The 24444-nt window shown below is 55.3% G+C and overlaps 12 protein-coding genes across 12 annotated transcripts; 3 read left to right on the top strand and 9 right to left on the bottom strand.

Moving 5' to 3' along the window:
* Positions 1–44: 44 nt before the first annotated feature.
* Positions 45–1408, bottom strand: J3D65DRAFT_479072 (uncharacterized protein). The gene is made up of 2 exons (XM_066796566.1): positions 566–1408; positions 45–514 (listed from the first exon to the last, which is right to left on the bottom strand). The coding sequence occupies exons 1-2, from the start codon at positions 1296–1298 to the stop codon at positions 135–137; spliced, it is 1113 nt and encodes a 370-aa protein (XP_066653297.1). The 5' UTR covers positions 1299–1408; the 3' UTR covers positions 45–134.
* Positions 1409–2964, bottom strand: J3D65DRAFT_479121 (prephenate dehydratase). Its single transcript, XM_066796569.1, has 2 exons — positions 2609–2964; positions 1409–2499 (listed from the first exon to the last, which is right to left on the bottom strand). Exons 1-2 carry the CDS (start codon positions 2660–2662, stop codon positions 1519–1521), a joined length of 1035 nt encoding a protein of 344 aa, XP_066653296.1. The 5' UTR covers positions 2663–2964; the 3' UTR covers positions 1409–1518.
* Positions 2965–3311: 347 nt separating this feature from the next.
* On the bottom strand, positions 3312–4744 carry J3D65DRAFT_647174 (eukaryotic peptide chain release factor subunit 1; the record flags this gene model as incomplete). Its single annotated transcript, XM_066802326.1, has 3 exons — positions 3312–4445; positions 4496–4545; positions 4618–4744. The coding sequence occupies 3 exons, from the start codon at positions 4742–4744 to the stop codon at positions 3312–3314; spliced, it is 1311 nt and encodes a 436-aa protein (XP_066653295.1).
* Positions 4745–5530: 786 nt separating this feature from the next.
* J3D65DRAFT_479096 (transmembrane amino acid transporter protein-domain-containing protein) lies at positions 5531–8019 on the top strand. The gene is made up of 2 exons (XM_066796568.1): positions 5531–6841; positions 6921–8019. Exons 1-2 carry the CDS (start codon positions 5806–5808, stop codon positions 7697–7699), a joined length of 1815 nt encoding a protein of 604 aa, XP_066653294.1. The 5' UTR covers positions 5531–5805; the 3' UTR covers positions 7700–8019.
* Positions 8020–8437: 418 nt separating this feature from the next.
* On the bottom strand, positions 8438–9422 carry J3D65DRAFT_632888 (putative methyltransferase-domain-containing protein). Its single transcript, XM_066801073.1, has one exon. The coding sequence runs from the start codon at positions 9407–9409 to the stop codon at positions 8498–8500; it is 912 nt and encodes a 303-aa protein (XP_066653293.1). The 5' UTR covers positions 9410–9422; the 3' UTR covers positions 8438–8497.
* Positions 9423–9565: 143 nt separating this feature from the next.
* J3D65DRAFT_632885 (60S ribosomal protein uL23) lies at positions 9566–10592 on the top strand. Its single transcript, XM_066801072.1, has 4 exons — positions 9566–9628; positions 9736–9788; positions 9846–10138; positions 10188–10592. Exons 1-4 carry the CDS (start codon positions 9604–9606, stop codon positions 10273–10275), a joined length of 459 nt encoding a protein of 152 aa, XP_066653292.1. The 5' UTR covers positions 9566–9603; the 3' UTR covers positions 10276–10592.
* Positions 10462–11261, bottom strand: J3D65DRAFT_632883 (Tim10/DDP family zinc finger-domain-containing protein). The gene is made up of 2 exons (XM_066801071.1): positions 10933–11261; positions 10462–10834 (listed from the first exon to the last, which is right to left on the bottom strand). The coding sequence occupies exons 1-2, from the start codon at positions 11048–11050 to the stop codon at positions 10671–10673; spliced, it is 282 nt and encodes a 93-aa protein (XP_066653291.1). The 5' UTR covers positions 11051–11261; the 3' UTR covers positions 10462–10670.
* Positions 11096–12302, bottom strand: J3D65DRAFT_701008 (Alpha/beta hydrolase fold-1; the record flags this gene model as incomplete). The annotated part of the gene is made up of 2 exons (XM_066804088.1): positions 11096–11832; positions 11889–12302. The coding sequence occupies 2 exons, from the start codon at positions 12300–12302 to the stop codon at positions 11464–11466; spliced, it is 783 nt and encodes a 260-aa protein (XP_066653290.1). The 3' UTR covers positions 11096–11463.
* Positions 12303–14289: 1987 nt separating this feature from the next.
* On the top strand, positions 14290–15399 carry J3D65DRAFT_605254 (uncharacterized protein; the record flags this gene model as incomplete). Its single annotated transcript, XM_066798342.1, has 1 exon — positions 14290–15399. The coding sequence occupies one exon, from the start codon at positions 14290–14292 to the stop codon at positions 15397–15399; it is 1110 nt and encodes a 369-aa protein (XP_066653289.1).
* Positions 15400–15665: 266 nt separating this feature from the next.
* Positions 15666–17451, bottom strand: J3D65DRAFT_700998 (uncharacterized protein). The gene has a single exon (XM_066804087.1). It carries the CDS (start codon positions 17401–17403, stop codon positions 15772–15774), a length of 1632 nt encoding a protein of 543 aa, XP_066653288.1. The 5' UTR covers positions 17404–17451; the 3' UTR covers positions 15666–15771.
* Positions 17452–18674: 1223 nt separating this feature from the next.
* Positions 18675–19732, bottom strand: J3D65DRAFT_478985 (uncharacterized protein). Its single transcript, XM_066796565.1, has one exon. It carries the CDS (start codon positions 19645–19647, stop codon positions 18796–18798), a length of 852 nt encoding a protein of 283 aa, XP_066653287.1. The 5' UTR covers positions 19648–19732; the 3' UTR covers positions 18675–18795.
* A 2277-nt stretch (positions 19733–22009) lies between these two features.
* J3D65DRAFT_556810 (uncharacterized protein) lies at positions 22010–24181 on the bottom strand (the record flags this gene model as incomplete). The annotated part of the gene is made up of 2 exons (XM_066797279.1): positions 22010–23798; positions 23844–24181. 2 exons carry the CDS (start codon positions 24179–24181, stop codon positions 22010–22012), a joined length of 2127 nt encoding a protein of 708 aa, XP_066653286.1.
* Positions 24182–24444: the final 263 nt, after the last annotated feature.

Below are 24444 nucleotides of genomic sequence, written 5' to 3'. Positions count from 1 at the left end.
TTCCGACCTGCCATCCGGTAGCAGCAACTTTTTCAATTTTGATCGCTCTTCTTCTCTTTTGCTGCTCGCTCAAGCAATAGCCATCTCCGTCTTTCAATCCTCACGAACGCACTTCACCAGCGTCCTAGAACACTCTACGTCGTCCAGGCTGTCCCCTTGACGGCCAACCCACCTTCGGGCGTCTCAGCCCACACATCGTACCTCTCGAGGCCGCCATTTCCCTTCTCAACCTTTCGTCCGCAAAACTTGATGGGCTCGTTGCAGTACAGCGGAGCGACATTGCGGTACTCGAGGGATGCAATGCGCTTGCCAGGGCCGATGTTGTTGTGCAGCAGCGTGGCGAGAAAAGTGAAGGACAGCGGGCCGTGGAAGAGTAGATCGCGGTGGCCCTCGACATCGCGGCAGTAGGCAGGGTCCAGGTGGATAGCGTGGGCATTAAAGGTGAGAGCACTGTAGCGGAAGAGGAGAGATGGCGTGGGTACAATGGTGTGCGAAAAGTCGGGGGCGTGTGGCGCTGTCGTCGTCGTCAATCCTCAGCTCGAGTGTGTCTTGAGACAAAACCTACGCTTGACCACCTTGCCGCCCTTGCTGACCTCCGTTTTTGCTTGCTCCGGGCTGCGCCCACGCATGAAGACAATGTTTCTCCTCTCAATTACCCAAGCCTCTCCCAAATCATCCTCGTTCTCCGTCCACAGCTTCTGCCGCACTTCTTCCTCAGATCCCTCTTTACCCTCAACCACGCCATCCGCCTGCCCGATGCGCCGCTCGATCCCCACGAATACCTTTTCCTCGCCCTCGCGCCCCTTGACTGTCACGTCTCGAATGCCTTCTACGCAAACCCACCTCTTCCCGTCTAGCGGCACCGGGCGCTCGCCCCAGCGGACGTGTCCACCTGCCCACATGCGCCGCGGATACTGCTCGCCAGGACTTTGCAGCGGGTCGGTTCCATCTGGAAGCAAACGCTCGGCGGGGAGGGCTGGGTTAAAGTAGACGAGGTGGTGGGCGGGCGCTAGCGGCAGCGAGGGCGAGGGCGGCGGCAAGGCGGGGGTGCCGGCGTTGTTGCGAGGCAGCGCGGCGACAGGGCTTTTGAGTGTCCAGTCGGCAGGAAGAAAGGACGAGAGCGTAATGGCGAGGGCGTGCGAGGAGGACGGCGTCAGATCAGAGTACACGGGAGGCAGACGATGCGGGAAGAGCGTGTCTCTGAGGTTCGAGGTGGAGATGCAGCGCGAGGACGTCGACAAGCGCAACACAGGTGCGCGCCGCAAGACTGGACGTGTGAGAGAAGCGACGGCGACCATGGCTGGAAATGGCGTGGAATTGGTTTGCTTTGGTTTGGATTGACTGCCAGAGGCAGAGCAGAAGTGGAGGGTCTACATAGCGGTGGTGATGAGTCGAAGTGCAGGAACCCGAGGTCGCGGCAACATTGCCCTGCGTTATTCCCGTCTATCCCCGTCCGTCCCCGCGTGCGGTGCCCAAAGCGGCAATCCAGTATGTTCATCAGGAAATGCTTTTGTGCCATCACGCGCTTGGCTTGCTCTGCCAGCTACCCAGCCATCTCCAGCTCTTGGCCACCTTGCCCAGATCCCTCAGCGCGCTGTTGACAGCCCCGCGCGTGCCTTCGAGCCGCCTGCCACGGAACTCGACGAAGAAAATGTAGTTCCACTTCTCCACGCCGCTCGGCCTGGTATTGACACTGGTGAGGTTGAGTCTATACGGCTTGAAGACGCCGAGAGAGTCGGCCAGAGCGCCTGGGTTGTGTTCTTCAACCGTGAACGAGACGAGCGACTTGTAGCTGTCCATGTCGTCGTCCGATGCGCCTGCAGCAAAGTCTCGCGGGGAGAAGGAGTCGGCAAGCGTCTCCATTTCGGACGAGCTTCGCCGCCGCAGTACAAAGAAGCGCGTCGTGTTGTCGTCAAAGTCGTTAATTCCTTGGGCTAAAAAGTCAAGCCCGTGCAATTTGGCCGCCGTGGCACTCGAAATGGCCGCGCTGCGTCCCGTCTCGTCCTTTGCGGCTTCCTCCGCAGCCCGCGACGTCGACGAGCAGTCCTGCCTCTCGATACCCTTGAGATACGTGTTGAGGAAGTTTTTGCATTGGCCCCACGCTTGAGGGTGCGAGTACAGCTTCTTCACGTGACTGATGTTGACCAACGGCTTGGTTTGCGGCTTTGCGGGATCCGGAGAGTCCAGCGTGGGAGTTGCGGCGCCAGAATCGCTTGGAGAAGAGAGGACATCGCTGGCAAATGGTGACTTGGGCGGTGCTCGGCCAAGCAGACAATGTTGGATGCGGACGTAGGCTTCGCCGCAAATCAAAATATCTGGATATCGGTCTTTCAAGTCGGCAAAGAGATCCAGCGTGAAGATGACGGCCCCGTTGGACGAGTTTTCCACCGGCACGACTCCATATGAGGCCTCGTCGTGTTGGACGGCCGCAAAGACGTCTTCGATGTTGACCACCGGCCGCAACTTGTACTTTTGCTCGTCAAACGAATCGAGCGCTGCCTGAAATCCTTAGTGCTGCGAGATCGGGGACAGTTGATAAAGAGACAGGCCATGCTTGTGGAGCGCTAGCGAAAGGGTACGTGAAAATGACAATACAAAAAGCTAATACCTGGTGTGTATACGAAGCCCTGGGCCCCAGGAAGGCGACGGTTTCTTGAGTCATGATGACCGTTGTAAAGGAGAGTCAAAAAGTCAATTTGACCCTGATATCATGGTAGCCGCTTGGAGTGCCTTTTATCGACGTCTTTGAAGACCGATGACCGTGTAAAAATGCCCGAGGCGCTAAACGCATCGGGCCGAGCGGTGAGGCAGACTGCGGTGGGCAAAATCTCAAGGTGCTGGCGGGTACATAGGCAAGGAAACCACTTCTTTATTGCTGACCCACTGGATCACTACTTGACAATCTGAAATCAATTCGAGGTAATCAAAAAAAGACCTCTGCTGCTACATTGAAAGTGTAACCGCCACCTGCCCGCTTCTTTTCGTCTTGGAGCGAGGACGCCCTGCGCGCTCCCGGCTCCAAGCCGTGCCGTGGGTATCACGAGTCCGAGCAAGTACCGTCCAGACTAGTTCATCTGATGCTTTCTCGAGCATTCTGGCGAATTAGCTACGCCTGGAGCACGTGTTTCCAATACTCACCGAGGTCTTTGTTTCTCGACTCCCTACAACATGGAGCGGCATGGGAACGGTGCGACACCATTCTCCAGCTCCTGAGCGCCAACGCGACGCTCGACGCGAGGAAGAGCCGTCAGAGTGCCGGGAGTAGCCTTCTCTGGGAGAGCTTCCTCGCTCACTGCGAGGGTACCAAACCGTCAATCATCGTAGAATTCGTCATCGTCACTGTAATCGGCGAGCTGTTCAAAGTTGACCTTGTAGCGCAGAATGGCACCGATTCCACCAAAGCCCTTGACAAACTGGTTGCCCTCGGAGGAGCGGTCCGAGACGAACTCGAGGGTAGCACCAAAGTCGCTGTACTTTTCGGCGAGCCACTCGAGGAAGGACTGCTGGTCGACAATCTCCATCTCTTGGCCAGTCAACTTGTCCATGAAGAGGCTACGGTCTTCCTCCTGCGTTTTGTTGGTGTGAAGAATAACCTCGGCGCCCTCGGAGCTCTTCAAGGTCCAGCGCGTGATTTCCAAGTTCTCGTAGACGATCAGAATCTCGGCCGCACCGAGCTCGAGAGCCTTGAGCGTATCTTCGATGCCGTAGCAGACCTTGCCGCTGTCTTGGGAAATCTCCTCAAAGTACTTGTTGATGAGCTTCTTCTCCTGGATAAACTTGACGTTGCTCAGAGTCTCGGAAGCCAGTTCGATGGCCTGGTTGAACCCGTTCTCTCCGCCATACGAGACGTCGACGACCTTGATGACCTTGGCCTGCAGGCGCCCATCGAACAGGTCGGACTGGTTCAAGTCGTTCTTGAAGTCGGCGGAACCAGCCAGAATCAGACCAGCCACGTTGACCTTGTCGTTGGTGATGAAGTTTTGGACGGCCAACTCGGCCACCTTGCGGACGTAGTTGTGACGCTTTTCCTCACGCAGACGTGCGAAACGCAGCGCAGACTGACCACCACGGCCGTGCTTCTTGGGCAGGTCGACCGAGAACTTTTGGATGACCTCGCGAGTGTTGCCGCTCAGAGTACCAAACAGAGCTCCGTTACCGTCCATGATGATGAAGCCAAACTTTTGGTCCGACTCGAGCAGCTCGCTCAGGGCCTCGGTGTGGAACTTGTTGTCGCAGAGGTAGAGCGAGGTGTTGATTGGCTTGAACGGCTCAAAGTCGATGTTGATCTTGCGCTCCTTGCCCTCCTGGGTGATGATTTCACCACAGTAGACAACGAGGCCATTCGGCGGGACTTTGGAGTAAAGCTTCAGGCGCTGTTGGGTCGAGGTAATGGCGGAAAGGACGGAGAGACGGTTGACGCGCGATTTGATGTTGGAGGCGGTACCCTAAAGACTTTCAGCGGGAGCACAGGCAGTTAGTGTGGGCGCCGACGCACGTATTCTTCAGCCAACATTTTGGAGATGCGCGAAATCTGGTCCTTGGGGGCTGCGAGCTACAGTCAGCACTTGTGTGGGAGCCAGGCAGCGCGAGGCGTGGGCGAGAGCGAGAGCGACTCACGGATGATGAGCGAAATCATGCTGGTGCCGTTGCCACGGGCGGCTTCGAGGCGTTTGATGAGCTTCTTGACCTTCCATATCTCAATGTTCTTCTCGGCGTCGTTGGCCTGCTGCTGCTGGGAGCTCATGATGGCGGTGGTGCCGAAGGACGGCGGGGTCGAGCAGAGGCGAGTTTTGCAGCGCGGTGGGCACACGGATGCGCTGGTGCTGGAGCGAAAAAGGCCAGCGACGGGGCTCGACGACTGCGGGGGGAGCTGTGCGTCGAGAGATGGGGGGAGAGGTGGTGGAGGAAGGGAGAGGACGGTTGGGGGACGGACAATGGGGACGAGGGGACAAAACTTGGTGCTTTGGGCTCTGTTCTGCTATTATTGCGTCGCTTGTTGTGCTCCAGCGGGCGTCATGCGGATCCACCGACTGGACTCCCACAGGCACGAGAGTCGACGGGTAAGCGACCAGTGCCCAAGACGTTGGCCGCCGCCACCACTCGCCAGTGCAGCGATCCAATCCAATCCAAACACCACGGCCACAGCAGCCCGAATCCGAGCAACCAGGTCGGATCAGACCAAAAACAAAAAAACATTTCGGCTCTCGTCCTTCCTGCACGCCTGGCCACCTGCACAAAAAATTTTGCCCCCGCATCCCTGAAGCCCGCGCCTTGGCGCATCACAGCCGTCTCCCGTGGACGCGGCTCCGATCAATGCTGTGGAGTGCATGCTCGCGGCGCATCCTTCTTTGCTCGTCGATAACCATCTTTCCAATCTATACTTCAGTTCTCTATATAATTCCCGCCGCCGCCAACGTCGTCTAATTCGCGCGTGTCAAACATTAGCTCCACCAGATAAACCAAGCTAGTTATCGCCCAACGCCGGCCCACCACCCCGGCAGCTTTTATACAACTGCTCCTGCTCTTCTCTCCTGCGCGTCTTTCCTTTCTCCCTGCCAGTCGTTGTTTCTCATGGACGTCCCCCGCAAGCAGCCTTCCACCTGGGACGAGTATGACGGAGTCCGCGCCGGATCCTTTGGCTCCACGGCCAGCAGTCGCATCCAGTGGGACGAGGAGCCGGTCCGTCAAGGCCGCAGCCGTGAAAACAATGGCCTCGAAGACCATCAGTTGAGGGAGCGAAGGTAGTCGTTATCTTGGTCTTCGTTGCATGAAATCCGCGCTCATTCCGCCAGATCCTCCCTATCAATGCGCTTCAACTCGATCCGCGCCGCCGGTGGAGTCAACAGCTTGGACAATTTCGCCCGCTCCTGGCAGCGAGCCGCCGGTTTCTACGAAGTTACCCCGGTCCAGCACACATTTCGCTTTTCCGAGCAGGGCGATGAAGTCGGCCAGGAGAGACATGGCGACGTCGAAGCCTCCCCAGGAGAGCGCCGGTCGTTGCTCCGCGCCGCTTTTGAGAATGAGTCGCAACGGTCTCCCGATCATGCCCTTGTGACCGAAGACGACCCCGGCGTCGACGACTCGCATTTCCCCAGCATCATTACGACCGCCTCAACCCCCCAGGACCGCCTTAATGCCTCGCGGACCGGCTCGCTGCGCGACGACAACATCTTTACCATTGAGCCTTCGCTGTCTTCCCCTTTCGGCGGCAGCTATGGCACCAGTTTCAGCAGCGGCCTGAGGGACCGCCTCAATGAACCTTCGATGCGCCATGCGGGCCGACTATTTCAAGAGCAGCAAGCCAAGGGTGCCAGCCAGCCCGACCAGGATCGCGAGCCGCTGCTCGTCAAGCAGGTTGAAGAAGACGGCCAAATCATCAACGTCGTGGTTGGGCAGTCGACGCTGCCGCAAACCATTTTCAACTCCGTCAATGTTCTCATTGGCGTTGGCCTACTCAGTCTGCCACTGGCCCTCAAATATTCAGGCTGGGTCATTGGCCTTGTCTTTTTCGTCTTTTCGGCCGTCACCACCTCTTACACGGCCAAGCTTTTGGCCAAATGTCTAGATGTAGACAGTTCCTTGATTACGTTTGCAGACTTGGCGTACGTCTCGTTTGGTCAGCGCGCAAGAGTTGCAGTCAGCATCCTATTCACGCTCGAGCTCGTAGCGACGTGCGTTGCGTTGGTTGTCTTGTTCGCGGATACCCTGAACGGGCTATTTCCCGACATTGGCGTCATTGCGTGGAAAATCGTCTGCGGCATTATCTTGATACCCCTTGGCTTCTTGCCTCTGCGTTTGCTCAGCTTCACCAGCGTCCTGGGTATACTGTGCTGTCTGGGAAGTAAGTTGATCTCCAAAGCCGCTGACTGCCCCCTTTCCTATCTGCATTTACCCGTCTCAATAGTTGCTGATCAGCCCAGTTGTCCTCATGGTCTTTGTCGACGGCGCCATCAAACCACACCAGCCGGGGTCTCTGCAAGAACCTGCAAAAACATACCTTTTTCCCGAGCGCTGGACAACAGTACCACTCAGCTTCGGACTACTCATGTCACCCTGGGGCGGGCATTCCGTCTTCCCGAACATTATGAGGGACATGCGGCACCCATACAAGTACCAGCGCGGCGTCAACATCACCTACATCTTCACTTTCCTGCTAGACCTTTCCATGGCCGTCGTGGGTCTCCTCATGTTCGGCGACGCGGTGAGTGACGAAATCACATCCAACATCCTCACAACACCGGGCTATCCGCGCGCGCTGTCGGTCCTCATCGTCGCCGGAATCGCCATCATCCCGTTGACCAAGATCCCGCTCAACGCGCGCCCCATCATCTCGACCGTCGAGCTATTCCTCGGCCTCGACCCGCGATCGCTTCCCGCAACGAACGCCCTCGTAGGCGCCAGCGGCCTCAACCGCGGCATCCAAAAGCTGGCCGTCCGCCTCGGCACTACCGTCGCGTTCGTCGCCATTGCCATCGTCTTTCCGGCATTCGATCGCATCATGGCGCTGCTGGGCGCCGTTGCTTGCTTCACCATTTGCATCATCTTGCCCCTAGCGTTCCATCTGCAGCTTTTTGGCAAAGAGATTGGCAGCTTCGAGCGCTGGGGGACGTGGGTGCTGATTATCGTCAGTTCCATCATGGCGCTCGTGAGCACCGTGTTTGCGTGCTTGCCGAAAGAAGTCATTATGAATATGGGTTGATGAGTCGAGTCGAGGCGCTTTGTTTCCTGTTCTATATTCTCCAAGCTTTCTCTCTTTTGTGGAACTACCTTTTTGGCTACTTTTTTTTGTATCTACTGCTGCCGTCTACCTCTGTGTGTGTTCTCAACACCTACCTACATACGTTCTGTCACTCGTCACCCGCATTGCCCGGCGCTGGAGGATGGCTTTCTATCAAAACAAATATACCTGCCGACTGCCTACATACCACCATTTCTCACACAAAATAGAAACACAGCACAATTGCTCCCCCCCCCCCGCATGCCAAACTACGTAACAGAAACGTACGCGCCCCAGCCGCCAGGCCCCTTAGAACCCACTCCATCCACCAAGAAAAACTCAGTCCCGTCATCTTCGCCCTCCTTATCGTCCCCATCTCCGCCCCCTGCGCTCCTCAGCGGCGTCTAGACTCCCGATGCAGAAATTATCAATCAATCAATCATCAGTCTGCCCTGATTGATGGATCGCGTGAGGTCGGCTGCTCTCCGCCGTCTGCGCCCGTCTCCACTGTGAGGCGAGGCGGGGCACGGGGCGCGCTGCGTTTGGTGCGGCGTGGAGAGCGGCGGCTAGGGGAAATTTTGGTAACGGCCGTCTGTGCTGTTCTGTGGATCTACCGACGAGGATTGAGTTTGGTGATAGGATTGAAGGAAGCAATGGAGATGGTCACTGGCGTCCAAAGATTGCAATCTTTCACGAACATATGGTGTTTCTTAATCTTAGCTTGACAGAGCATGCATTTGCGCTGGCTATGCTACAGATGCTACGACTTCTAATTCCGCCTCATTTGAGCACGACGCAAAAGTTGTTCCTCTTAGGCCCCGGGTTGACCTCAACTTTTGCAAACTTTTGCGGCTTGCCCTGCGGCTTGCCTGTCCATTTCCACAGCTGGTATACCAGCTTGGACGTCACCTTGTCCCGCAGCAGCACGTAGCCCAGGCTCTCCATGATGCGCGCGAGGCGCGGGCGGTCGAGGTACCGCGAATTGGTCAAGCATGGCGCGGGCAGCACGAAAAAGAGGCACGGCGTTGGACGCTCGCTGGCGTCCTCTGCTGTGGCGCGAAGAAACTGGCACGTCCGCTTGAGCATCTCACCGCGGCCCTCGGCGTCCGGGACATAGTTCAGCACGAGCGACAGCGAGATGATGTCGAAACGGTCGTCATCGCTCTTTGGCAGCGGCCTGGCCATGAAGTCCTGCTGCTGGATGCCCGGGCTCTGCGAGTTTAGGTCGATGCGCGTGACGGAGAGGTAGCGCCGCTGGGAGCAGGCGTTTGTCGTCGAGAGGGCGCCGACTTCAAGGAGGTCGTACACACATCGCGACACAGACTGATCGCCGTCATCTGCGCCTTTGCCCTTTTTTGCGCCGGGGAGTCGTAGCTCTTCGAGCCAATCTACCAGAACCCGACTGCTGTCGCCGCCGCGCTCTGCGCTCTGCCCCGTTATGCTGGCCACTTGATATTTTTTCAATCCTCCATTGGCTTCAATCTGCTTTTGGATCTCGGCCGCCTTGGCCTGGTCGCCCGATTTTACGGCCTGCGCATGTGCCTTTTGCAGTTGGTGGTGCGTTCGGATAATGGAGGCGGTCGTTTTCGCAGATAGGCCTGGCTTGGACTTGTTGGTGACGAGATGCGGCGAGCGAGTGTGCGAGAGAAGGCCTGGCGTGCGGCCCTTGACCTTGCGCTTGGACGCAACCATTGGTGTTCACGGCATCTTGGATGTAGAATTGTGAAAGGTGATGGGGGAGGCGCTCGCAGGGCGTTGCTTCGGTCTTGGCAGACTAAGCCGCTTCGGGAACGGCAAGCGAGTCTGCGCGGCACTCAAACTTCGATTTCGCTCACCACCCTTTGCTCTATCACCGACGACTCTCCTCCCGGACAACGACAGTAGCAATGGCCCCCAAGGACAACAAGAAGCGTGAGTATCAAACTCTCCGCGTCGACTGCGTTCATGTCGCGAACGCGAAGTTCCGCCAAAACCAGTCGCGACACCAGAGATTCAGACCAAATGCTAACATTTTGCAGCCTCCAAGCCTTCCGCTAAGGCCTCTGCCGCGGCCAAGGCTACTCTTCGCGGCGTAAGGACACTTTCAAGTGGCGTGTGAGCACCAATCGCTCACGGCCTGGTTTTCTAGGTCAACTCGCACAAGGTCCGCAAGGTTCGCCTTAGCACGTCCTTCCACCGCCCCAAGACGCTCCAGCTCTCGCGCTCGCCCAAGTACGCCCGCAAGAGCGTTCCCCACGAGCCCCGCCTCGATGCCTCCAAGGTCATCATCCACCCGCTCAACACCGAGAGCGCCATGAAGAAGATTGAGGAGAACAACACCCTCGTCTTCATCGTCGACACCAAGGCCAACAAGCGCCAAATCAAGGAGGCTCTCAAGAAGCTCTACGACGTCGACACCGTCAAGATCAACACCCTGATCCGGTATGCTCAAATTTGCGGTCTTTGTGCGGCGCATACTGACAATTTCCAGCCCCGACGGCAGGAAGAAGGCTTTCGTCCGCCTCACCCCTGACGCTGACGCTCTCGACATTGCCGCCTCCAAGCTCAACATTGTTTAAGCGAGTCTTTGAACTATGGGCATGAATTAGGACAGGGCAGGAGTTTTAGCGGCTGTCACAGGCTTTGCGCGCCGCCGGGAAAAATCGGTCCTCTGGGTTATTCGTGGATAGCGCTCGGAACAGCCAATCTACTGTCATGACGGGAAACAAAAAGATTTCGATACCCGCTTCAGCTTTGCCAATGAAGCACATTGCCTTTTGAATTGTGATTTTTGTGGAATTCTCGGGGAGTTGGGATCTCCAGCCTTGATGTGCCTATCGTACATGGCGCCGCGCCGTGCTTTTTACCATGTCCACTCTATGCTCTCCCTCCAACGACGGTCTTTTGCTTTCTTCGTGTCCATGTAGACCAGCTTTCCAACCAGCTCTTGCTCATATAGTCCGCGATCTTCAACCTAGTGCTTCAAATTCTCCAGCGACTTGATGATGGTCTGGTTGGCGTCGATCCAGCGATCCACACAGTTTTGCATGCAGGGCTCCTCGTACTTGTCGAGCTTTCCCGACGAAATCTTGCTGGTAATGCACTTGCGGAAGCAAACGTTGGTGAGCTCGTGCACAGCTAAGGCACACAAACGGCAGTCAGCGGTTGTTTCTCTGGATCGCACAATTGCAGCTCTGTCCGCGAGGCACAGCGGGAGGGGCCATGGGAAAACGTACTCGACTGCATGCGTGCCTTTTGCGACTCAGCTTCGACGAATTGCTGCAGCTCCTTCATCTCTCCCGGCGAGAGGTTGTTCAGCTTGGACGCGACTTCGCTGCCGCCGATGCTATCCATGATGGGCGTGTGTGGGGAGGTGCCGGTCTCGTGTGCGAAGGGCAATGCGGTCGGTGGCGCGAGAAGGCGTTCGTAGAGGAGGCTGGTGCTAGAGTGTTGGTAGTGTAGTTGTGTTGTGTTTGCGATGCGAAGCTTTGAGATGCTCTGGCAATGACGAAAAGATGCGTTGACCTTTTGGGTATGGCGGCCAAGTTGCGCCGATGATCCGCTCACCACCTTCTTTTGTCATCACCTCATCTTCAAACATGCCGATCTGCCAGCTACCGTAGGCTATCTTGCGCGCCTGGCCAGCTGCTCACCTTTCGTGATGTTTCTTGTTTCTTTTCATTTGCGCTATTCCGCGTCTGACTTCGTTTCGAAGCTATCTTCAATTTCAAATTTACAGATCCACCCCGACAAGCGTACAACACAGCTCACAAATTAACGCTGTCCTTCCTCGTGTTACCGTCCAAGATTACCTCGCCTGCTGCTCTCCGAATGACCTCTGAGGTCAATCTTGGCATGCTCAAGAATGGACTGTGACCAGCGCCGCATCTCTCGATATCGAACCTGCCCTGCCCAACTTTCTCCAGCATCGACTCCTGCGCCTCCAACGGAATAGCATTGTCTGCTTCGCATACCAGATAAGTGCTCGGCACGTTTTTGAAAGCCGGATACGTCACCCTGGAGTAAAAGGTGCGATAGCAGTGGTGGGGGATTTTGGCCGCCCATTTGTCCGCATCAACAGGGGAGAGGTCGTTATAAAAGATTTCCTGGGCATTCCGAGGCCTCACTTTCTTGTCCTAAGTGGCAACATCAGCAAGAGCAAGACATAGCGGACGGACGGGGCCCGGCTTACTTGGACGTCGAACCATTGGAGATCTTGACCGCCCAAATAGTCAATCAACGCCATACCTGTCTCCGCGAAAAATGCAGCCAGGTACACCAGCCGGACGACTGCTCCCTTGAGCCCAGCTTGCGCGCGTGAGGTGCGATCCAGACCCTCCATCGCCTCTCCACCGGGAAGCCCAGAATACGAGTGGAAAATGACAACAGCGTCGCGCCCCGTGTCAATCACCTCCTTCACTGTTTTGCGAATCGCAGCGACGTCTGGATCCCAACTCTCCAGCGGTGGCTTGGCGCCCAAGCTAGGCAAGTTGCAGCTGACGCAGGTGTAGCCGGCCTTGGAGAGATGGTCAATGGTGGATTCGAAGCAGTCTGGACCGTGCCAGGCGGCGGGTGCAAAGACGAGGACGGGCTTTTTTGAAGACATGACGGACAAGTAAATCTGGCAAGATTTATCAAAGGGACGACACGCCAGGAAAGAAGTCTGGAATCCCTCCGTCCAGGACGTACGCTTTCATACTCAAGACGCATCCCGCCATTTATCTTATAGCTACTGAAATGAACACGGACGCCGAAGTAGCCCGACGACAGCAAATACAGAGCCGCGGCCGAGGCCTCACGGGGAATCGTAGGATGGATTTCATGCTAGCGGCGCAACGGAAGCGGGCTCGGCGATGGCAGCGTACAAGGAAGGCTGTGGGGAAGAAGCGCCGCCATCGAACAAATGGGTAAGGTGCGCAACTCAAACACCTCCGCATTCGACTGTTTCCCGGCAATTGCTTGAATGCTTTAAGCTTGATCCCAGTTGCGTCTTGGTCCCATATCCGTCGTTGACTGCCTCTCATCCGACGTCTGCAGAGCATCCGAATAGGTGGGTCACGACCTTTGGGTATGATTCTCACCGATGAAATTGAAGGTTCATTGTCGACAGCAAATACCATCGCTCCTCAGTGGTTTCCAGGCGGCAATGGCTTCCTGGGGAATTCTAGTTGAGTTGTGCAGGCGTTATGCAAGCCTGTCGCCTATTTGGACGACAGGATACTTTATTCTCCAAATCAAACATGTTGTTACTGCTGCACTGAAGGCCAAGCCAATACACGCACAAATCTTGAGGACGCTATCACCAGAATTAAGAGTTGGACTCGGAGAAGCGATCCGGCCCCACTCATCATGATAGAATGGAGGAGGTTGCGAGCTGCGACTTGCCGCACAGCGGAACTGGCGGCTCCATTAACCTGCCAATTAGTTCAACCACACCACAGTAGGTGTCGAAAGAAAAGAGACCTTTTGGCAGTACGAGTGCACTTCGGGAGCATTCATTTGCTACTACAGCCACGCTGAGGGAGCAGTCGTTCACTGCTGTAGCTAGTCTCATCTCTTTCAACACCACCGTGACACCATTGTCACTGATCACTCTGCCACACCGGAATGACGTGCTTCAAGTACCAAGGTGGGCAGTCCTCTGCGCCTTTTGCAAATCCTTTGCCGAAAACAAATCAGCTTTAGCGGTGGCCTTCACCGACCTGCTACTACCCGAGATGTAACCTTGGCTAAGCTCAAAACGCGTTCCGGTTTGCTTCAGATTGGAGTATGCGTCTGTGTCACTTGATGCCATGGACACGCTCTCGTGCCAGTCCTCTCTCGATCCTCACGTTGTGTTTGTTTGTGGTTGTGTGCTACCCTGCGCCATGACTGGCTTTTTCCCGCTTGTACATCACCCTTTGCGTCCATTTCATTTCGTCGCGCCTCCTGCTTTCTTCTCATTTCACAATTTTTGGGACTTTTTCACACTTGCGACCACAATCTCTAGATTCCGCCTCGAACGAACAAGAGCACGATGCTTCAGAAATCCCTTCTGCTTCAAACCATTCTCATCACAACGTACAACCCACTCGTCGCGTCGGGGCAAAATTGCTACTATCCGAACGGAGAGCTGAGCTTAGACGCAAATGGGAAGCAGAACGATGGACCCTGTAACCACAATGGAGCCAGCATGTGCTGTCCTTTGAATTGGGCTTGTCTGGCAAATTTCATGTGCCGAAACCTGGAAACAAGACAGCTCGGGCGCTTCACTTGCACCGACAGGAATTGGGCATCAGACGCCTGTCCAAAGTTCTGCGATGGGAGTAGGTGCGACACTCTCTGATATGCGGTTGGGTTCTCGGAGTGGGCACGGAAAAGAAAAGAATGAAACTAACACTACTCGTACATAGGCAATCCCCCAGGTATCAACAGTACAGATTCTGGAAACTGCGGGATAGAGCGATACGGCGAAGGCATATACTGCTGCAACGGAGACAACTCTGGGTGAGAAAACTGCGAGCAGCAATCTTTAGAGCTTTCATTGGCTAAAGTTTTTCAGGAAATGTGCACATGACGAACATCCGCAGACTATCAATCTAGGAGAGCTTCCCATGTCTCCAATCGCAACAATCCTGAGCGTTGACTTTCCAACTCCTGTGGGCACAGCAGAGCCGAGTATAACTCCAGAGCCGTCTTCTCCAGAGCCGTCTTCGTCAACCGAGATCTCTATTGCTGTCACGACAAATTCTGACGGAAAAGTCTCTACAACTACGGTCAAGGAATACATTCCACTTACCGATTGCACAACTTACTACAAAGGAGGTACAGGCTGCCGGCTTCCCGGAAGCGATGGAAGCGGCGAAGAAGAAGACTCATCTCGGTCCAAGAAGCCCACGCTTGTTATCGCTCTCTCGGTTGGAATCGCAGTCCCCTTTCTTATTGGAACGGCCATTCTACTCTTGCTCCGGAGGCAACGCAGAAAGAGGAATCAAATATGCATCCAAAGTAACACCTACAATGTAGATCAAAGGTCGCAGCCTCATCAAAATCGTTCAATCTCTCATCGAGCTCGCTACTTGGTCATGCACCTCTTTTCCTCCGGGCGATCTTCAAAAACCAGCTCCTCAGAGCCTTCGGACGCCCACGGAGCATTCAAGGCCGGCGCAAAAGGTGGAAGAGAAAAGCCGTCTGCTGTACCCGAACTCGACGGCTTTCCCAAAGCAGCAGGCGGCTCCATCATTTCGACGCCAAACATGACCGCATCACCGGACATGCCGGCGCACCCCGCCATCAACTCAGCAGCGCTCCATTTTGGATCGGATGCTTCAGGGTTCCGCGGCAGTGGAATGAACATCACATGGGGTCGTGGCACAGATAGTGTAGACGGAGGATGCTGCCACCACAATGATTGCGATTGGTCTTGTGTATCGCGGCATGCAAGATTGGCATCAGAAAAGGACGGCGTGTCATTGCCGGTGGAATTAGAGGCAAGAGAAGCACAGAAAAAAGTCGCGTCAACCCAGGAAAAAGTTGGACAGGTCGAGTCAAGTGATGGCAGAGGCAAAGAGCAAGAGCACGACCGAGACGCAAGCAGGCTTCCTGGATCGAATGATCACCAAACCTGGGAGTCGAGGGCCTTCGAACGGGAGTTGGCGGTCGGAGAGCCTGATAGTTTTGGACACAGAGCAGGCGACACTATAGACACAGAGGAACGCAAGTGAGACGACAATGTAAAGCAAAAGAGGAAATCAACCAGTACAGTACAACCACTCTGCATTCTCAACAAACAACCCATATACTCAATCAAAATACAGTTCCTGCGTCCCACCCTTCAATTAATTCACAGTGGATGTGGAAAGAAAAGAGACTCCCTGGGTCAGAAGACCCGCAGTGATAAACGAATGCTCCCTGGACACGAACCGCGACAATGGATGACCGCTCCCACAGCGCAACAGCAATGGCAGAGGATAAAGATCTCTGCATAACTGGCAGTGAATGAATGCTCCCCGCATGCAGCCGCCTTACTGGGAGGCCCCATTTCTTTCAACACCAACTGCGAAATCTCCTGAATTTTGAGATTTTCCTGAATCTTCTCAGTCTGAGTCCTCCGAATCCTCCAGTTCAGCCCGCAAATGATCATGATACATCTTCATGTAATGCCCGATATAACTCCTGAAGCTCTCGGACACGCCCCGCAACGCTACCGTCACGTTCCACGACCGGAAGAAGAACTTGTCCTCATCCCCATACGGCATGGGTGCAATCCCCTCAAGATACTCCTCGTCCACGAAGGTCTCGTCCACCAACATGTCAATGCAATCGTTGCTCGTCCACGCATTGACCGTCGAGAGGGTGGTCCTAAATTTGCCGTACCGCTTGCTGCGGAACCCGATCCAGAGACTTTCTGGTGCATGGAAGCAAGATTCGTTGCGCCGTTTCTCTTCCAAAAACACGGCGAGGCGGACTGCGGGCTCTAGGTAACCTTCGGACGGACAAATGACAAGCTCTTGCAGCTTTGGGGGAAGCCGTGATGGTACGACGTCGATTGCAGTCTCTTCATTTTTGAATGCGTGCTCGAGAGGAAAAAAGCGCTCATCAATCAGCGCACCGTGTGGCAAAGTCAAAGAAGTGAGGTTGGGAAATTTTTTCATCGAACCAATGTGCTGGACTCGATGCCGATAAAACGACATTGCATCGATGGTCAGTCGCTCAAGAGTGGCTGCGTGGCATTCCAAATCCGACAACAGCGTTGAGAAATCGAATTTGCGCTGCGAAAGCTGTACAGGGTTGTACAGCCATGTGAATTCTTTCAACTTCTTGATGGCGCCCAGGAAGGCTCCGATAGCAGGCTCAAGTACGACCAACCGACCCGGACCAAGGAGCGTTCTTGGCTGAGGGTCAGACTGTTTTGAAATAATTGAAAATCCGGACAACGTCGTGTCCACCAACTTCAATGACTGAATTCCTGAGCTGAGCGCTGGCATCTGGAAGTCTTCCTTGCAAGTCCAAATCATGCCAAACGAATGGAGCGTCAACTTTTCGAGTGCGGACAGGCGCAGTATAGGAACGAAGTCACTCAACCTTTCCAAACGAAGTCTCCCTTTTTCGTAGATTCCGGGACCTAAGGTCAAGTCCGCGAGGCGCTCAAATCTATGAGAAAATGTGCCCTGAGGATGAGCGATCAACTGAGGAGACGACTCAGGTGAGCACTTCTTGCCCTGACAATGTCGAAACAACCAAAGAATATTGAGCATTTGCCAGCGGACCTCGAGCCTTTTGATGTTTGGCATTTTCGAAAGGAGGCGGAGAAAGTCGTACCACAACAGAGGCTCATCCCAACGCCACTGGGAAGGAGGGACAAACACCGAAAGCTGTTGAACCCGCCTGCCCAGCTGCGGATGAAGCCGCAACTGTTGGAAAAGCAATCTCGACTGGGCGTGAGAAATTTGGTGGACATCCGAATCCGACCGCCTCCTCTGGCCGATGGAAATCTTGTCGTACACAAACGGCTCCACGGCCCAGCAGAGCGCCTTTGACGTTTTTGTGAGGTTCAGGAACATCTTCTGCGAAGCAAGTTGCTCGAATATGATCCAGAGAAGGTCTAGGGGGAGCTTTTCGATGGTGCTTATGCGTCTTCTTCGAGCGCGGCGTAAAGACGCAACCAACCGGCGCGTACTGTACGTACTACCAACCCTGTCGATCAAGCGGTGATATGAAGATCTCATGAAGAATTCAAAGATGCAAGAATAGACTGAATTTACAGAATTCGTGGGCTGGTGAGTATGACCTGGATCAAACTGAGACTTGAAATCTCTCTATTCCATGAAATGGTTTTCATAGATGACCAGATATGGATGGATTCTTGGATATGGCTTTTGCGAGGCCGCAGCCGGGAATAGGCCAGGACCTTCTCGTGGACAGAATCATAATCGCAGGTTGCTCTGACAGCTTCCAGCAATCTCTGACTGGACAAACACGGCATTTGTCCAAAGGCCACCCCGAAGAACCTTCCAAGCTCTTGAAACATGCCGAAGCTCGCATGAAGAAAGCGTAAGAACCGTATTGATGACCAAAGGTAATACCGAAATGCCGAGAAAGAGGAAGCGAAAAACTTTCAGGGGCCACGTCTCACTCCCCTCCGCTCACAAACCGAAGCAAACCAGGACAAACAAAGCATTAACACAAATTGCAGGCATGACTATATCCCAAGCGGTGGCGACAAGCCGGACACCTGTCCTCTGTCTCGACCTTGGCCAAAAAATAGACATCATCCCCTAAGCCCAATCCACCCACGCGCCACCGCCACTTACCATGAAGCATACAACCCCGGCCATGACTGCCAGCCTAGAGCTACAGTGCTTCAGTGACTCACCAGATCATCATACAAACGTTCGATCTGCTGGTTGGTCAAGGTCACCCCTTTCGTGTCCCTCAACCCACAAAAACCTGAATCAAACAGAACTTTACACGCGCGACTTCGACGGCAAATGAGATCCGTAGCTAGCTGCACATGTCCGAGGATCCCATGACCATCTTCACTGCCCGTTGGGCCGATCCCAACCAATCGTGGTGTCCCGTATCGTGAGGTGGCCCTTGGAGGCAGAAGTGAAGGTCGAAATTGTGGACTCGGCCGAGCCTGACGCCCACTCCCATCCCGCAATTTCGACACTGACTACATCACCATGCCTGGGAATGATGCCATGGTGACCAGTATCACTGCCAGCTCACTGTGGATGTGGCCGTCGGCCGCACTGACGGGGCCGTTCTCCTGCCCTGCCCTGCACTACCCTCCGCTCCCAATCTGCTGCCGCACAGCCGAGCCCACACACATTGCGCGTATACGGACAAACCCTGCTTTCTCATGTTGCCTCTGACGCCCTCTCCTCGTCGGAAATCATCGATCCACGCGTATATCGCGATACAGAGGGGAAATGTTCCAGCAGATTTTGTATGCATGGACTGCGAAATGAGGACCGGACGTCATTGACTCAATCAATCGGTGAAGACAGCACCAAAGCCGCCACGGAGACACCGTCGACTTGGTATCCACCGCCGCATGCATGAGCAGACGACCACAACAGCAGCAGCTGCCGTGGACGTAGCCGTGCAGGAGAAGTCTACCAGCAGCGCTCGCGTCTCTCGGACGGCCGACGAGGGAGGCCCCACAGCACCCAAAGACGACCCTCGACCCTCCCAGACCCACCACAGCAGCCACAAGTCCATCCGTCCGCAACGGCTCCAGCCGCAGCCACGCTCCTGCGCGCAAACCGGATTCCAGACTGCGGCCATGGGAATCGGCCATGGGAAAGTGCACTTTTCCATGGCTCTCGCGACGTCCAACCTTGTCGTGTTGTACCCTGGTCCCTGCTTGATTGCGGATCCCACGGTCGGTCATGCGTGGGTGTCCAATGGGCAAGCTGGAATGGTGTCCGCCGGTGCTTGGTTTCGGTTCGTCTGCTCCGGAGGAAGCATGATGGCGTTGCGAAGAAGGGAACGGGGACATGGGAAACAAGGCCGCCGTTCGCGCTGGCCTGATTAGCTGTCTTGGAATGACTAGGCTTCTCCGGTCTGCCGTGGCTCGTCAAGCCCCACAGTTCATGTCGTCTATTTGGTAGGTTGGTGGGCGAGACCTCGTCTCGAAACATGTGCTTAACCTGTAAGTCGAGACTGAAATCGACCTCAGCTAGTCTGGAGGCAAGCCTTCCGTTCTCTCGTCCGGTTAGTTTCTTTTCGGCCGCATGTGCTTGCGTGGAAAGCTTGAAAGATCTTTTTGGGAAAGACCCTGGCCCTGTAGCTGATAGGCGCGATGCCAAAGGCCAGACAGGGCCCTGCTCGGTGAGGAAGGATAATGCAAGCCTTCCAACATAGTCCCTCGGAGAGAAGCATGCTGTATCATCACTTCCCACATAGCGCATGGGAAACAGGGGATGGTTCAGTAACCAGCCACTGCAAAAGGAGCCAACAATCATACCGGCAATCCAGCCGCTGGTCACACGGGGTCAAGGCCTTGCACCCCATCGCCATTGCCCCTTGGTCCCTGCATATGGCCTTTGTTTGCTTATCAAGCCGCAGCCAGGGATGAATAATGGGTTAATGGGTTGGTCGTCGACGGGAGGGAGCATTCTTGACTGCCACCGTTTTACGCATGGCTGGAGAAGGATGTGGAAGGACGGCGAAGGTTCGCGAAGTTTCTCGAACTTTCTGTGATGGGAAGGTTGTTGAAGCTGGGAGGCGTGAGCAGTGCTTGTGGCCGGACTTGGGGGTGGACTTGGGGCAGTAGGAGAGGTGGTGGCAAGTTGTGGTGAGGCAGTGTAGAGAGTTTGACGGCTCGTGAGCCAGGATTGTGAGCCAGGATTGTCGGCCATGATTGTGGTGTGGAGCAACGCGTGGATGTGTTGAAGTCCATGTCAAAGGCATCCGCTCCGTGTGGTGCTCTCATCGGAAAACAAAACGTTGTAGACAGCACCCTGATGACGGGAATCTCTTCATCGCCTGCCTGCCTGCCTGCCCGTCGGCAAGAGAAGCTGTCTGAGATTGTGCAGAGTTCCTCAATCCAATCCAACACTCTGCTATTCAGCGCCTCAAAGCAGCCCTTCATGGACCAGAATACATCCTTTCTCGTCGCCCAAGGGCTTGAGGGAATGTGTCTCATACGGCCACCGAGCATCGTGCCTGCGCCACACTAGGTCGTGGCTTTGGAAACGCTCCACCACACCCATTCATCCCTCATCCTCCCGCAATCCTTCCCCAACGCCCCGACAGCCCTGTCCCTCCCACTTGGCAGCCGCCCCCACGACAACATGGTTGCAGATCCGTGACGACCATCTTGCACCCGGGTCGGAATGCGCGCTTTTCTCGTGATGTCCTCGCCGCGACTCCGAGCTCAAAAGCAAATCGGCTGGGCACCGCAGTATCCCCGAACGGACTCCACCGGATAGGAATATACCGGCGCTTTGCGGCGCCACGCAGCAGAGGCGTGTGTGTTTCCATCAGCCACAGCTCGTTGGCTCGGAGACTGTTGTCGCAGTCGTGGCTTGTAGCGATGCTCGTTTTTCTCTTGTGGCTCGACCCGGACATGATGTCTGTCTGGTTTGATAAACGACGACGATTGGCCAGATGGTGTGCTGCGACCAGTGCTGGGATATTCCTTGCTCATGCACCTGCTTACATGCCTTTGTTTTGACCAGTCAGCTGTTTTGACTGGCACCCACAGAGACACGGAGCAGTTCCGCTTCGACTACGCCTTTTCGTCTCAACACTCCTGTCGAGCGTGCCCAGCCCTCGTCAGATATCATATCGTGTCGTCTCGGGTATTTCGTATCGTTCCGGACAGGCAGCCACTGAAGTCCCACTGCTGCGCTGCTGTTGACCTTTCAGCGGACTTGGTGAGATTGGAGAGGATGCGGCCCACAAAAATCGCAAAGCGCGGCAACCGATAGGTGGAGGGGTAGACTCGGAAGAGACACTGGTGGCTGGCGGAGCAAGGAGGAAAGGATGCAGTGTCTGGAGGAGCAAAACGGATGACTGTGCTCCTTCATCGAGCGATCGTAAACTCGGCTGTGGAAGAGACTGAAGGTTGGTTGGTTGGTCAGGTCGACGAATGCGGGCAAGAGGGTAATTTATCTTCTCATCCCAGCTCCCCGCCAAGGAAGTCGCTGATTCGAGAGGGCTCGAGAAGCTTGTCGCAGGATCAGGGAAGGACGAGGAGGTACCGGATCATCCTGCCGTGCATGAGCGAATCACATGTACCTGTGTGTGCCTGATCGATGCTCATTGCCTAGCAGAGGGTCCAGAGGGGATGTGGATTGGCGTATGACGTCAGTTAAACAACCGGAGCTCTGAGCCTAGCCTGTACTTGTCGTCGTGAGCGGCCCCATCCAAATGTCGACGTGGATTCATGCGTGAGTCGTGAATATTCGTATTATTCCTTCTCTGGCCTCGTCGCGAGGCTTTTGTTCGCTTCCGGGGAATGCTTGTGAAAATGCGCCTCAACAACCAATGGAACGCCTCCTGACCCTGCTCAATCCTGCGAGTGCTGTCAATGAAGAATCGTCTGAACCGTGGCGTGTCCTAGAATGCTGGGTTTAGCAGTCGTTTCTTCAAATCAAGTCCAGGAATGCCAGAAGAGGAAGTCATGATAATAGTAGTTCATAAATGGTAAGCCGCCAAACCAAAACCGCAATAGCCAGAGACCCAGTTGTGCATATCCCATTGTGCTGTACCTGTGCTCCATCCATACGCCTGCTCTTTGCGCAAATGTAGCCGCCGAGAAATCCGCTCACACCGTCAAATTCAATTCCTGGATGATTTTCGTGTCGAAAGCAAAGCGACTCAACCCGTCTTTCTCTTTTTTCTCGGCGACTTCGGTGCCGCCGGCGCTTTGTCTGCATTCACAATTTCTGTCTCAGAAGGCGTAGCACCTTCACTCGGAATGCTCTCAACCACACCACCATTATGTGCTGCGTCCGGCGGGCTCTCAGTGCCAAAGAGACTGGCATCTCGATCTTGCGCTGCTGCCAACTCTGCGCCAAAGGTTCCAAAGTCAAAGTCGGGATTATCGTCGTTGGGCAGCGGCGTGAAGTTTGAGCCGTTTGTCGCAGATGTGGTGTCACCAAAGTAGTTGTCGGCGTCTGTGTGAATGTACGAGTCAAGGTCAAAGTCGCTTGGGGGAGCATTGGCTTGTCCGTTCAAGGATCCATCATACGACGCGAGGCCGGGAATGGCGCCGTGTGGGCTCATTGGCGCTAGCCGGTCAGAGAGGTGTTGCACACGTGCATTTTGCTCTTCTTGCAGCCGTTGAAGCACATCGAGCTGCTCCTGGTGCGCACCAAAGTGCTCCAGGGATGGCATTGGTGGAGGAGTAGGGTTCATGAGGGCATTGTTGTTCTGGCCGTTCAGACCGGGAGAAGCCGCATTCATCAACGACAACATATCTTCGCGTTGTTGCTGAGTCAGTGGGGTGTTCCCGTCGGCTGTCTGGAAGTGCGATAGCGCAGCAGGGAAATCAAATTGCGGACCATTCGGGGCGTTGGAACTGGCATTTACCGAGTTGATCACAGACATCATGTCGTCAGATGTGCCTGGAATGTGCAAAGACGGCGGAGTTTCTGCTTTGATGGCCGGGCTAGCAGTTGCCGACGAAAACTGGTTCTCCAGGGGTGTCTGCGGGCTGGCACTCATGCGGGACCCATGCTGCTGCTGCTGCTGCTGCTGCCTTTTGCAGAAGCTTGGCGTCCGCGTTGGCTGACTCCTGGGGCTGGCGCTCGGGCGTGAAGAGCCATTGGCCGGTGAGATGCGAGGACTGGGCGACTGTTCGGTGGCGGCAGGCGGAGGGAGCAGCGCAAGTGGTCTCTTGTTGTGTCGCGGCCCGGGCGTGGTCTTGGGCACTTCGACCTCCTGAAAATCGCCCATGTCAACCACGCTTCCTTGATTCTGGGTGGTTTGCGAGATGGACTGGGGAAACATGTCGGCAATATTCATGTTCACACCGCTCTGACCTTCAAGACTGCGGTTGTAAAACGTCGCAAGAAACGTCAGGATCGCATTGATCGAGTTTTCGTGGCGCTCGTGCATCTTTTGGAATTGGCTGGCCTGTTGGAACCACTGCTCGTTTTGGCGACGCATTTGCTGGATAATGCCCGAAATCAGTTTTTGCTGTTGCTGAAGCTGGCGAATCTCGCTGCGCATCGAATTGTATTCGGTTTTGGGAATGAGCTGCATCTCCTGATTGTCGATACCCTCACCCTCGAGCTTGCGTCCCTCTTCATCGCTGTCGGGCTTCTTATCGTCGTCACGCTTGCGCTTGGCGCCAGACAGCGGGTTCTTCGGCTTTTGAATTAACCAGAGCAACTCGGGCCGACCTCTCTTGAAGTACTTGTTAAAGTACTCGCTTGGCGTCTTCTTGTCTCTTCTCTCGGCCTGCTTCATGGAATTGTCGGAAAGGCCGACCTTCTTGTGGAAGCCATACATGTTTAGCTGGCGGACAAATGAGGCATAATTGTTGTGTTTGAAAAGCTCTGGGATGAGGGTCTTGGCAAATTCGTCCTCGTCGAGGACGACGAAGGAGTTGCCGTCGTCGGACCAGCGGATGAGGTCGGTGTGGTTTGAATTGTCGAGGAAGCTGCAACAGTTAGTGGCAAAACGGACTCTTGGGCGGGCAGCGTACCTGCTGAGCTTTTGCACAAACGGTGGGATTTGCTTTCTCTTGGCTTGGGCTTCCTTTTTGGCCTTGAGCGCCATGGCTTCCAAGTCTTCTTCTTCCTCCTCCTGCCATCCATTTTGTGACACGGACCCATAACCTCCAAAATCGCGGGTCGTCAACTGGTGATTATTTGGGCGGCGTACAAGCTGCGTGCTCGACACTTGTCCGTCCGGGTAGACGCCGTTTTGGAGCGACGAGAGGACGTTGGGATCGTACAGGGGTCCTTCGGGGTAAGCGGACACGCCGTTCATGGTCGACTCGTTCCAACCCATGTACTGGTCGTCGGGGTAGGCCGGGCCCATGGCACCCTGTGCCGTGGCTGTTTGTTGGACCATCGGAGAAAGTTTGGTTGCAGAGTTCGCGTCGCTCAGGTACCGTGGTAGCACCGTCGTGCGTGCGTCTCGAGGCCCTGGATTGGGCTCAGGTGGAAAATCCGGGCAGATGCTATGTCGATAGCGATGTGACGGCCGACAGGCAGAATTTGTGGGGCGGAAGAGGTGCGAGCAGCGGCTGGAAAGAGGTAGGCTCGGTGCAGTGCTTTAGAAGGCTGCGGCAGCAGTCATCA

Source organism: Phyllosticta citribraziliensis, assembly GCF_038025025.1.
Source record: "Phyllosticta citribraziliensis strain CPC 17464 chromosome Unknown J3D65scaffold_9, whole genome shotgun sequence".
Taxonomy (NCBI): domain Eukaryota; kingdom Fungi; phylum Ascomycota; class Dothideomycetes; order Botryosphaeriales; family Phyllostictaceae; genus Phyllosticta; species Phyllosticta citribraziliensis.
This window is presented reverse-complemented; position numbering and strand designations above follow the sequence as displayed.

Excerpts from the sequence above, each read along its gene's own strand:
- J3D65DRAFT_479072 (XM_066796566.1), bottom strand. The coding sequence starts at position 1,298 with ATGGTCGCCGTCGCTTCTCTCACACGTCCAGTCTTGCGGCGCGCACCT. Across the intron at positions 515-565 it reads GGGCGGCAAGGTGGTCAAGC|CGCCACACGCCCCCGACTTT; the intron begins GTAGGTTTTGTC and ends CGACGACGACAG.
- J3D65DRAFT_479121 (XM_066796569.1), bottom strand. The coding sequence starts at position 2,662 with ATGACTCAAGAAACCGTCGCCTTCCTGGGGCCCAGGGCTTCGTATACA. Across the intron at positions 2,500-2,608 it reads GGGCTTCGTATACACACCAG|GCAGCGCTCGATTCGTTTGA; the intron begins GTATTAGCTTTT and ends TAAGGATTTCAG.
- J3D65DRAFT_479096 (XM_066796568.1), top strand. The coding sequence starts at position 5,806 with ATGCGCTTCAACTCGATCCGCGCCGCCGGTGGAGTCAACAGCTTGGAC. Across the intron at positions 6,842-6,920 it reads TATACTGTGCTGTCTGGGAA|TTGTCCTCATGGTCTTTGTC; the intron begins GTAAGTTGATCT and ends TGATCAGCCCAG.
- J3D65DRAFT_632888 (XM_066801073.1), bottom strand. The coding sequence starts at position 9,409 with ATGGTTGCGTCCAAGCGCAAGGTCAAGGGCCGCACGCCAGGCCTTCTC.
- J3D65DRAFT_632885 (XM_066801072.1), top strand. The coding sequence starts at position 9,604 with ATGGCCCCCAAGGACAACAAGAAGC. Across the intron at positions 9,629-9,735 it reads CCCCAAGGACAACAAGAAGC|CCTCCAAGCCTTCCGCTAAG; the intron begins GTGAGTATCAAA and ends AACATTTTGCAG. Across the intron at positions 10,139-10,187 it reads AAGATCAACACCCTGATCCG|CCCCGACGGCAGGAAGAAGG; the intron begins GTATGCTCAAAT and ends GACAATTTCCAG.
- J3D65DRAFT_632883 (XM_066801071.1), bottom strand. The coding sequence starts at position 11,050 with ATGGATAGCATCGGCGGCAGCGAAGTCGCGTCCAAGCTGAACAACCTC. Across the intron at positions 10,835-10,932 it reads AAAGGCACGCATGCAGTCGA|CTGTGCACGAGCTCACCAAC; the intron begins GTACGTTTTCCC and ends TGTGTGCCTTAG.
- J3D65DRAFT_700998 (XM_066804087.1), bottom strand. The coding sequence starts at position 17,403 with ATGAGATCTTCATATCACCGCTTGATCGACAGGGTTGGTAGTACGTAC.
- J3D65DRAFT_478985 (XM_066796565.1), bottom strand. The coding sequence starts at position 19,647 with ATGATTGTTGGCTCCTTTTGCAGTGGCTGGTTACTGAACCATCCCCTG.